General features: G+C 48.5%; 1 protein-coding gene and 1 pseudogene across 1 annotated transcript in view; both read left to right on the top strand.

The window, feature by feature from the left end:
• Window positions 1-1,873, top strand: part of LOC103587843 — an 8,556-nt pseudogene extending 6,683 nt beyond the window's left edge.
• The window catches only part of FBXO18 (F-box protein, helicase, 18), a 31,828-nt gene extending 28,923 nt beyond the window's left edge, over window positions 1-2,905 (top strand). Inside the window, 2 exon segments of the mRNA XM_008569423.1 lie at window positions 1,797-1,925; window positions 2,438-2,905. Of these exon segments, the coding sequence (XP_008567645.1) occupies window positions 1,797-1,925; window positions 2,438-2,608 (300 nt within the window). The 3' untranslated portion in view covers window positions 2,609-2,905.
• The last annotated feature ends 8,269 nt before the right edge of the window (window positions 2,906-11,174 follow it).

Genomic DNA, 11,174 nt, shown 5'->3' with positions numbered 1-11,174 from the left:
AAAAAAAAAAAAAAAGAAAAAAAAAAAAAAAAAAAAAAGTAAAGTAATGCTACTCTTCTCACCAAATTTTTATTTGAAAATGTAGTGGTTTTAAATAAAATATGCTAACATGTAATGAGTTTAGTTTTTAATTGAATTAATACTTTTTAAATTTCCTAGTTGAAATTTCTAACATGGTGAAGATTAATAATTCACATCCACAAAAGCTCTTTGGGGCCCTTAATGTTTAGTACTGTTAAAACTCATGAGGCCAAAGTGTTTGCACACTGCTCTGGAGTGGCAGTGCTCTTCAAAGTGTAGGGTGCAGTTTATTAATTATATATGAAATTAACTTAGTGGGTAATGATAAGCTCTAAAAAAAAAAGTGAAATGGCATAAAATCTAAAATCAGTGTACCTTGCATGTAAGGTTAAATAGTATTTTATGAAACTTTCATTTCAGTTTCTTGTGTATGTGCATTTATGTACATAGAATTGTAACAGTAATTGGGTCAACAATTGGAAAGCCTCAGCTCAGCAGAACCTGGAGCAAGGGGCAGGATATCCAGTGCTGCATCATTGGAAATATTTTGGAACAACCTGAGCATCCACACCAAGGGAACGGGCTATAAACTGTGAGAGTGATACAACAGCTCTGCCTATGGAGCACTGGGGGGGGAATGACCTAGGTGAGAAGGAAACCACGCATGTGACATTCACGTAACCAAATACCTGTAAAACCACACCTTATGTTCTCAGACATGCGTAAAGGCAAAATGTCTTAGAGTGGGTCAGAAAAGATGCACATGAAATTCTCGATACTGGTTGCCTCGGGGAAGGAAGTGGAGATGATGGGCCAAGAGACTTCAACAAAATCTACAATTTTATTTTGGAAAGGACTTCATACTATCAGTTGTCAGTACTCGTTGGTTGGAACTTGAGTGTTTGAGTATATTCTGTTCTTTTCCGTAACAAGTAGGCAGGTGCTGCGAGAGAAAAAAACCAAATAAATCAAAATGTGGGACATTTTAGATTTATTGTGATAAATAGTGAAAAATTAGATAAATAACCGGTTGTGATTCAGAAAATATGAAGTCGTAATTTATTGGCCAGCAAGGATTTGTGGTCCTGCTGGATGCCGGAACTCTTCAGGGGCAGAGCACATCAGAGGTTGCTGTCCCTGTGGTGGTCCCAGTCTAGGAGGTCACGAACGTTTCTGTGGGTGCGCACTGTGCGCCATGCACACGCACCTGGCATGTATTGTGTATTTCTTCCTCACAGCAACTGTGTGAAGTAGGTACCATGTTATCTGCATTCTGTAGATGAAGAACTGAGGCGTAGAGAGGTGAAGTCATTTGTCCTCTAGCCCAGCAGTGGCATGAGGATGGATGTTTGCAGGGTTGGTTCAGGCCAGTGTTCTTAAGGCCCTCTGTTTCAGCTTACCTAGGTTGTAAAGTGAATATACAAATAATTTTTGAATGAGTTAGTTGGGGATGGAGTAGCCTGATAAAATCCACAAGTGGTACTGAGGTATTGTAAGGCAGTAGTTTTCTATGTTTGTCCATTAAACTTTTTTTTTTTTTTAAACTAGCAATTTTACCAAGAAGCTATTGGACTGTCTTGTGTGTTCTCTCTTCCCAATAGCTTTGGAAGCAGGAAGAATTAGAGAAACTAAGGAAAAATGGGGCAGTCAGTGTTTTTCTCATTCTGGGACTTAGGATGTGTCTGCAGGTATTTGCAGCCCCTTAGCTGTTGGCGTTTCCAAGTGGAATGTGCAGAGGTGTTGCTCTGATGCTCTCCCTCTTCCCTTCCTAGGAGTATTTCCTGCAAGCAGAGCTGACCAGCGACGTTCTAAAGACGGGTGTGGCGTGCTGCTGCGTGGGTCCGTGTAGCAACGCCATCCCTGCAGACACCGTCCTCACCATGAGGAAGCTGCCCATCACCTATGTATGTGGTCTTGCCGTCTGTGTGATTTAATCCAGTCTTGTACATCTCATTGCATGTGCGCTGTGTGCTCTTCTGGCTGTGAGTGAGGAGGATGAGAGAGAGACTGGTGTAGTCCTGCATTAGGGGTTCTTCCTGGGCGAGTTTGAGAGTTGTGAGGCCTGTTCATTTGTTGGGACAGTGTGGACAGGAGTCAGGGTGTGCTACAGCCCTGCAGTTGGGGAGACTGGGTTGTGGCTGGACACTTAGGACGAGAACTGTTTACCTGCAGGGCCCAGTTTAGTTTGTCTTGGTTAGTCAGTTTGTCCTGGTCTCTGCTCTAGGGGAAGTCAGTAAAGTAGGGTCTGCCCTGGATGGGAGCGCTGTGGGAAGTGTCACCTTCGAGGGTTTGCACACGTGTATAGACCTCAGAATCATAATGTCCCTTGGCAGCTATGCCAGTAATTCAGCGCTTTTTGGTGGAAGATCCGGTTCTGTGACCGTCCGCTCACCTCTTTTCTCACCCATCACTCCAGAGCAACAGGAAGGAGAACAAGGGTGGCTACCTCTGCCACTCGTGTGCAGAGCAGCGCATCGGGCCCTTGGCGTTCCTGACCGCCTCCCCGGAGCAGGTGCGCGCCATGGAGCGCACCGTGGAGAACATCGTGCTGCCCAGACACGAAGCCCTGCTCTTCCTGGTCTTCTGAGGTTGAGCGGCACTCTGCACGGCCCAGGGCAGCTGCTGCGGACTCCAACTGGGGAAGCTGGCACGCGGTGGGCTCCCGTTCACAGGGCCCCGAGCCCATGCACAGAGCCTTCTCTGAAGAAGAAACCGGCCAGAGTTGGACCTGCCATCCCTCTGTCCCCACACACGGCCACTTTCCACTTCCTGTCCTCCCTGTGCGAGGTCAGGGAAGTGGGGATGTTCTTTTGATAAAAAATCATTTTATGTATTTGAACTTTTATTACAAGATTTCAATTAAACAGGCATTGCAGAACTGGCCCATCTCTGTGTGATGTCTGGCTTCAGCACTGTTGTGTTTGAACTTCTCCAACTTTTTCTTTTTCCCATTTGTTTTTTTTAAAAGCTCAGTCACCATTCACCTGATGATACACCAAGCGGAGTATGAGACTTCAGGCCTAGGGGGATAATTAGCCCATCAAAAATGAGACTTTGTGTGTGCGGTCACCCATGTATAAGACGTAGTGTCTGCCTTTGTCATTGTGGGGCTCACAGTTTAAACAGGGAGGTGACATAATGCTTAAAAAGACAAGTACACAGTGACAGTAGTTACACTTTATGTGTTTCCTGCAGGTACAACTGAAGGTCAGAAACACTGAGAGGGGAAGCAGAGGTGACCAGCCACCTGGAGGGATGGGGAGCCGGCAGAGGAGAGATGGGAAGTTGGTCCTGGTTCGCTGTGTTGGGTTCCTGGTGGATGTTTAACTGAAGGTCAGAAACACTGAGAGGGGAAGCAGAGGTGACCAGCCACCTGGAGGGATGGGGAGGCGGCAGAGGAGAGATGGGAAGTTGGTCCTGGTTCGCTGTGTTGGGTTCCTGGTGGATGTTTAATAGTTGTGCATTCTTGTAGAAATCGCCTTACAGAAGCACTCACGTCACTTAGATGTATGTGGGCCTGGTATCTAACATTTTCGTCACTCAGCAGTTTCAGGATGCTGGTGGCAGGTGGAGGGGTTGACCTGCACCACCCAAAGAAGTTACCATATTAGTACCCGTGCCATGTCAATCAGGCAGAGTCCAGGATCTCTGGATGTCAGATCTTCTTTTTAGGAAATCATCCCAGTTGTAGTTTGGAGGATGTTTTGAGAAGGTTAGATAAATTAAAAGGCTAACGGTTGTAATCTTGGCAAAAAATGACAGCTAACGGGCTGGGGGCCAAGGCGATTGCGGTGGGACTGGTGAGGAGGGAGCAGACGCACAGATTAGTGGTTCTGGAAGGGTGGTCCCCAGACGAGCAGCATTAGCATCACCTGGGAACCTGTTAGAAATACAGAGTTTCCGTCCCCAGCCCAGACCTACAGGTCAGAAACTCTGGGGTCAAGGCCCAGCAATTGGTATTTACCAAGCCCTGCAACCAGCTAGCTCTGAAGCACACTAAATAAACTTTGAGAACTTCTGCTCTTGATGTAAGAAGGTAGAATCAGTAGGACCCAGAGAGTGCTTGGATGAGGCTGGTGACTCGGTGACAGTCTCAGCACAACTTCCCATTTCCTGGCTGGTTCTCCAGGTAGATGAGGGTTTCCTCATCAAGACAGGGAAAATGGGAGATGCAGTGGGTGTGTGTGTAAGAACAATGATGAGTTTGGGGGTGCTCACAAAAAATCCAAGTAGACTTTTCCAAGAGGCTATTGGGTAAACAGGTCTGTACTTAGCAAGGAGCCTGGGGCTGGATATAGAGATTTGAGAGTTACCAGTACGTAAGTGGTAGTTAGGGAGGTTAAGTTTAAGGGTTTTGATGAATTCATCCTAGGAGAGTGTGGGGAATGAGAAGAGCAGAGGTCTGAGGAGCGAGCCCAAGCAGTACGAGGCTTGGGGTGCCAAAAGGTGGAGGGTTTTGTGAAGAAGAGTGACAGTTGTCTCCAGAGGGACAGCCGCGATGATGACTGTAACTGGATTCAAGAGAGGAAGGAGCTTGAGAAAAGGTGGCACTCTGCATCCACTGCAATAAGGAGACCGAGTGAGGTTAAGGTGATCCTTTCACTGTTGCTGTGGAAGCTGGTGGTGCCATAAGCTGGTCAGTTTCAGTGAGGCCAGACACTGGCTACACCAGGCGGAAACAGGGTGGGGAGCTTCTGGCAATTGGATGGACTAAACGTATGTCTTTATTTGATTTCTCCCAGAAACCATGCTAAAATCACAGTAAGAAATTTTTGGGCCAGCCCGTGGCTCACTCGGGAGAGTGCGGTGCTGATACTACCAAGGCCACGGGTTCGGATCCCATATAGGGATGGCCGGTTGCTCACTGGGTGAGCGTGTGACTTCCTTTTGGGTCTGCGGCCTTCTTGAAGCCCTGAGTCCAGTGGCTTTGGCTCTATTGTTCATTGGCTCAGCCCTTAAACTCAGTAACCCAGCTAAGGAACAAAAACTAGATTAAAAGCAACCTGTCTAACCAGATGGTCTCAAATACGATTTTCTGGCATTCAACTGGTTATTTTGAACAGACTTCTAAAATTTTCTTCTAGGCTCATCTATGTATTTCCTTGTAAAATCCTATGGTGAAATTCTATGATTTTATTTGATCTTGGCATCTTTAAAAAAAAAAAAAAAAACCTTTCAACTTATAAGAACAAAGAAAACAGGAGACAACCGCATAAATTTGTTAGTTGGCAAGCATATATATGTCCTCTAGGCAGGAGATTGATAGTTCGTTCTGCAGGGGTCTAACCAGCTTCAGCAGAGACATTAGAAACTCCTCAGGAAATAAGCCAACCAGTGGAACAAACCTAGTCTTCAAAAGCCTCCAGGTGCTCAGTTTCTAGAACATCTACTCTTAAATAGGAGCAGTGAACCAAGGATTGCCAAACATCTGAAAAGAGCCTCCAAGATGAAGGTTGGCTATCAAAACAAAATCTCCTTGGAGGGAATGGTCTGTGCGGGGAGGAGAAAACACATTCGTGTCTTTAATGTATTCAGAGAACAAGAGAAGACCGTGTGTCCGTGGAATGGCACAATCAAGAAACCTAAGTTGGGAAAATACCTAGAAAACAGAGCAAAAGCAAAGATTGAAGAGCAGGTAGCAAGCAGGAAAACAGATTAAGAAGCTGAGCATGTGCATAATAAGGGAGTTTTAGGAAGAGAAAGTAACAGAATTTGAGAAATTTAAAAAATCATGAAAGTTACCCAGAACTAATAGGAATTTCTGGCTTGAAATGCCCAGCAAAATGGGTGAAAATAGGCCTACAGGGAGCAGATTGTGGTGAGATTCTTAGAACACAAGGGCAAAGATCCTACAAACTTCCAGAAAGAGAAAAGCCACACATGAAGGGTCAGGGTTAGTGTTCAGATGACTCAGCAGCAAGCACATTGAGTTGTCCCTTCAAAACAGGGAAATGAATTCCAGAGAAGGATGCTAAACCTAGCCAAAGAATCAACAGAATAAGGGCATTTTCACTCTCTAAAATTTATACCTGCCATGCAGTCTTTCTCCTGAAGGTACTGGAGGATGTAATTCAATCAAGTGAGGGAAAAACCCAGATTGGGATGACGTTCCTCTGGAAACAGGGTGACCCAAAAAAGAAGACAATTATTAATTCTTTGGAAGGCAACAGTTGAACAGGAAAGGAAAGGTAACCAGAATCCCCACCCCACCCCCAGCTCAGCTGTATGCAACAGTGTTTTTGTAGTCTTAATAACGTCAGCATGTGGATTAGAGGCAGGGAGTTGTGTGAAAGGGGCTGGATCTCTGGCCTGCACAGTGGTAGGTCAGCTACAATTGCCAAAAGTGAAAAAATGGAAGTAGAAGCCAATGCGAGCTTATCATTTAGAGACACAGATACACACCAGGACAATAAGCAAATAGATTTTTAAGTGTTTTCCTTTTGGGAGGGGGAACTGGGGAGGTGGGACGCTGTTTTGGTGGGGCCCCATTTATAACCATTGGTTCTAAACTATCCCCTGTGTGACAAACTAAAGTATGAGTGGAAGTGAGGAAACGGGCCCTATCCGCGTGGACTGGTACCAAGAAACCCAGCTGGGAAGAGGTCAGATGGTCCGTAGGGGATGACATGGCCTTAGGGAGGGGTTTTTATTTTTAAAATGCAAGAGACCTGAGCATGCCCACATGGCAAGGGGGCGATAACAAAGAGGAGAAATGCAGATGCAGGTGAGGGCTGCCTGGTGGAGTGGAGGGTTCGGATACGAGATGTAAAGGAAACGAGGGGAGGTGCATGTTGTAAGTGGGCCGGGAGGAGGTTTAGGCAGCCCTCACCCAATTTCATTTTATTTTTTAATGCAGTTAGAAGTAAGGTCATCCAGAGAGTGTTAGAAACTTAGGACAGACGTAGAAGAAAATGGAGTGGAAGCTGATGAAAACCTCTGACTGCCGGGCAGCGTCAACCCAGCTGAAATGAACCACCACCCTTTTAGTAGATGTGCATTCTTTCCCCTGGAAGCCTAGGTGTGGGAGCACACGCAGCATAGGAAATGCTAAAGTGGTGGGCCCCACCTGGGACGTCATCCCTCCAGGAAGCTGGGTCACACGCAGGTGTCATGCACCCCGCTCTGTTGCACAGTGGCATCTGCTCAGTCTCTGAAGCAACTGATGGGACTGAGAAGGGGCTTCGATGCCTCCAGAATCAGACTTCCATCGTTTAACATTTTTTTTCAAGCCTCATCTTTGTCCATCAGTCCTTCCCTAGTCACCACGAACGTCTGGGTGTTTAGGAACATGAGGTTTACCGGGAGACAGCTGGTTGCTTTGGCTTTTCAGTGGTGGTGACAGAGTTCTCCAGCTTGCTGCCCAGACAGGCAAAGGCCTCGCTGCATGCATACCCCTTGCTGAGGTCCCTCTGAGCTCCTTAGCTCACGCGGTACGAGGGCTTTCTTAGCATTTAAGACGGCTCCCTTTCTCTCCGGGATCTTAATTACAGATTCTCCAAGAGAACCCAGTAGCTGCTGCCCTGTCCTCATTGCCAGTGATTTTTGTGTGTTTGTATATCTGGTGGCCTGGCCTGAGAGGTAGGACAGGAGGAGAGAGATGAGGCTTCAAACTCAGGTGTCTGACTTCTTCACTTCATCGCTCCATTTAACGTCTTAGTGAGGTCTCACATGTAACACATCCAAGATGCGGCTCCTCACCACCCCGCTGGCCCCACACGCTCTTGCCTGCCTCGGTGAGTGGGCAGAACCCCGGGATGCTGTGACCTTCCACTTCCTTCATGCCAGCTCCTCAGTAAGTGGTTCTGCCTTTACCTCTGAAACAGACCTTGCATCCATCCACGTCTCCACCTGCTCCGCCGCACAGGCCCAGGCTGCTGTCTGTCCCGGGCTCTGGCCACCGCCCTTGGTTCCCCTCTGCACTTGTGCTCTGGCCCATCTCTTTCACTCTCCATATAGAAAGACACACAGTCTTCAAATGAAGACTAAGTTACATCCCCATCCTGCTTAAAACCCTACAGGGGGCTCTTACTGCAATTACTGTGTCAGTCTGAGTTGGACTGAAGGCAGAAACCCCTATTTTCTTCTCTACTTCTGGGCAGGCCTTCCCCTAAGTTCATCATGTAAAGGACCTTACTGAAGGTCCCAGGAAGTAGCCAACACAGCATCAACACTCTGGAATTTTTTTTTTTTTCCTTTTTTAAATTAACAATTCAGTGGTTCTGGATTTTTTTTTTTTTAAGTAGTCATCTTTCTAATAGATGTTTTCCTAGTCTGGACTCTTGTAAACAGGTAACACTTTGTTTCACAATCGCACAACAAAGAGCCACTGACATCCTAGCCTAACACAGTGGGGGTCTGTCCTGCCTCCTCCACTCAGCCAGCTCTACGTGTTAGGGTCTGATATCCCACTAATATCAAATTCAGTGTCGGTCTATTTGAGCTGCGCATAACCCCAAAGGCAAAACTCTCTAGGTCTAATCCATTTTGTGTTGCTATAACAGATTACCTGAGACTGGGTAATTTATAAAGAACAGAAGTTTATTGGCTTATGATTCTGGGACAGCTGCGTCTGGTGCAGGCCTCAGGCTGCTTCTACTCATGGCGCTATTTGAGCTGCGCATAACCCCAAAGGCAAAACTCTCTAGGTCTAATCCATTTTGTGCTGCTATAACAGATTACCTGAGACTGGGTAATTTATAAAGAACAGAAGTTTATTGGCTTATGATTCTGGGACAGCTGCATCTGGTGCAGGCCTCAGGCTGCTTCTACTCATGGCGGAAAGCGGCAGGCAGCCAGTGGGTGCAAGGAGATCACGTGGCGAGAGGAAGCAAGAGAGGAGAGGTGCCAGGGTCTCTTAAACAACCAACTCTTGCAGAAACTAGTAGAGTGAGAACTCACTACCCTGCCTCCCCCCAGGGAGAGCATTAATCCATTCATGAGGGATCCGCTCCTGTGACCAAACAGCTCCCAACACTGCCACATTGGGGATCAGATTTCCACATGTGTTCTGGGAGGACAACACATCCAAACCCCAACAGACGTTACACCTAGCAGCCCAGAGGAGGCAGGTGGCGGGGGGCTGCCTGGCTGCTCAGCGCTGTTGCCGGGGCCCAATGCCTCTCCCTCTGCCTGTCATCTTCAGCGTGTCAACTTCAGCCTGGCCCGCTTCTTTCTGACCAGCTGTCGGCAGCAGTTTCAGGCATCGGGTTCAGATGTGGCAGTCTCAAAGGGAGGGCTGAGCTTGTCTTCTGTGTCCATTGGGAGCAAGAAAACCTTTCCCATGAGCTGCCCCAGCCGGCCTCACATCTCATGGCCTCACATCCCACACCTGCAAGGTGGCTTAAAACCATTAGGATGTTCTTTCCTGCAGCTCAGAATGAGGCCAGCTTCCTTTGAGGCACATGGCCGTGTGAAGGGCAAGAAATCCTTAAAAAGTGGGAATTCATCTGAGAAGGAAGAGGTTGGTAGGCAGCCACTGGGACCTGATGACCCCGTGCATCACCAGATCGCATTTAGGAAGTGACATCAACATTTACTAAGCGCCTCCCACAAGGTAGTCTCCCTCGGCCTTTGTGTCCGCTGTTTCATTTAATCCTCACCACAAGCCTGGGAAGCGGATGATGAACAGGCTCTGGAGTGGCCGGGCGGGACCCCTGTGCCCAGCATCACATGGAGGAGAGCCAGGGTGACAGCTCCAGTCCAGCCCCAAGCCCATGGCGTTCCCACCCCCACCAGTGAAGAGCTGGAACTAGAACTCTTCAGGAAAACCACATTTAAAAAAAACAGCACAGAAGGCTTTTAGATGTTCTTAGCCATGGAATTCTTCAAACCAAATCTTACTTCCAATTAAAGAGGGTAGCTCCTGGCACCGTACAGGACTGGGGGTGGGCACTCAGAAGTCCCTCAAAGCTCCCTGCCCTGGGCAGCCCCTAAGGTGCCTCTGAGCCTCTTCGGCTTCTTGGAACACTTTGAAGACACCAGCAGCCACATGCAGCCCAGAGGTCCTGGGCCTCTCAGTCCTGGAGCAACTTGGGTAACCTCTCGGCCGCATTTATCTCCAAGGGGGTTTTGAAGATGACACGCATGTTTTGTTATCACTGCTTCTGGCTCTCTGCCCAGAGAAGTGGCAAAACAGCCCAGAAAGAGAACTGCCTGCTTTAACGTTCATGGTGAGGCCAGAGGGAGCCGTGGGGGAGTGGGGACTCAGGGCAGAGGCCTCAGCGTCCTGCTGACGAGGACTTTGCTCTTGAAGGCGGCTCTTGTGCCAGTTTTGTTTAACATACAGGGCCACCTCGCAGAACCCTGCTGGTATGGGGCGTGCAAGAGGCTGACCTCCACCTCCTCTCACGTGAGCCTGCCTGCCCAGCTGCTTGGCTCGTCTTTCCCGAACTCAGCGCTTGCTTCCCTGACAGTGTCTTTGCCTGTGTCCCCCCACTGCCCCCGCCCATTGAGAATGCTCCCTGCATGTTATTTAAATTCCACCCAGCCTCCAAACTCACCTCCTATGCAGAGTCGGACTCTCCTGAGACCCCAGGCCTTGCAGTGATCTCTGCCCCTACCCCGTGCAGCCTCACTGAGTCCACAGCAACGGTGCATTCAGTGTGTGCTCACTAGCGGTAGAAGGTTTTTGTGTTGTCTTGTTTGTTTTGACGTGTCATCTCTTCTGACCAGGCTGTAGCTTCATGGGCATCAGTACAAGCCCTTACCCTTAAGTGTCAGCGTCTCTGGTGTCTAGAGAGGAGAGACACGTGCACGTGTTCCATCCAACCTCTCGCCCCCATGAGAAGGGCCACACGTGTGGTGTTCCCACTCTAAAGAGGGGTGGTGTCTGTCCACACGGCTCCAGCGACTCCTGCACATGGCAGCCAGCAGATGGTGGACTGAGGGCTGGCATGCAGGCTGTGTCCTGCCTGCTTCCTGCTGTGCACAGGTTAGCAGACGCCATACCAATAGAGCACATGACAGTGTCACGAGAACACAGAGGCAGGTGGCTTTGTACACCTGAGTAGTTGGTGAAGGCTCCCTGGAGAAGGTGAAATGCAGCCAGCTCTGGGAGGCAGGTGGGCATAGAGAGGATGGGAAGGAGGCGGACGGCTGCGTCGTGAGTGACGGGACAGCAGGACAAGCTATGGGCAGCAGCAGGAAACAGCAGT

This window comes from Galeopterus variegatus, unplaced genomic scaffold, assembly GCF_000696425.1.
Source record: "Galeopterus variegatus unplaced genomic scaffold, G_variegatus-3.0.2 Scaffold493, whole genome shotgun sequence".
Taxonomy (NCBI): Eukaryota; Metazoa; Chordata; class Mammalia; order Dermoptera; family Cynocephalidae; genus Galeopterus; species Galeopterus variegatus.
Note: the sequence above shows the minus strand (reverse complement) of the source record. Positions and strands in the feature narration are given on the sequence as shown.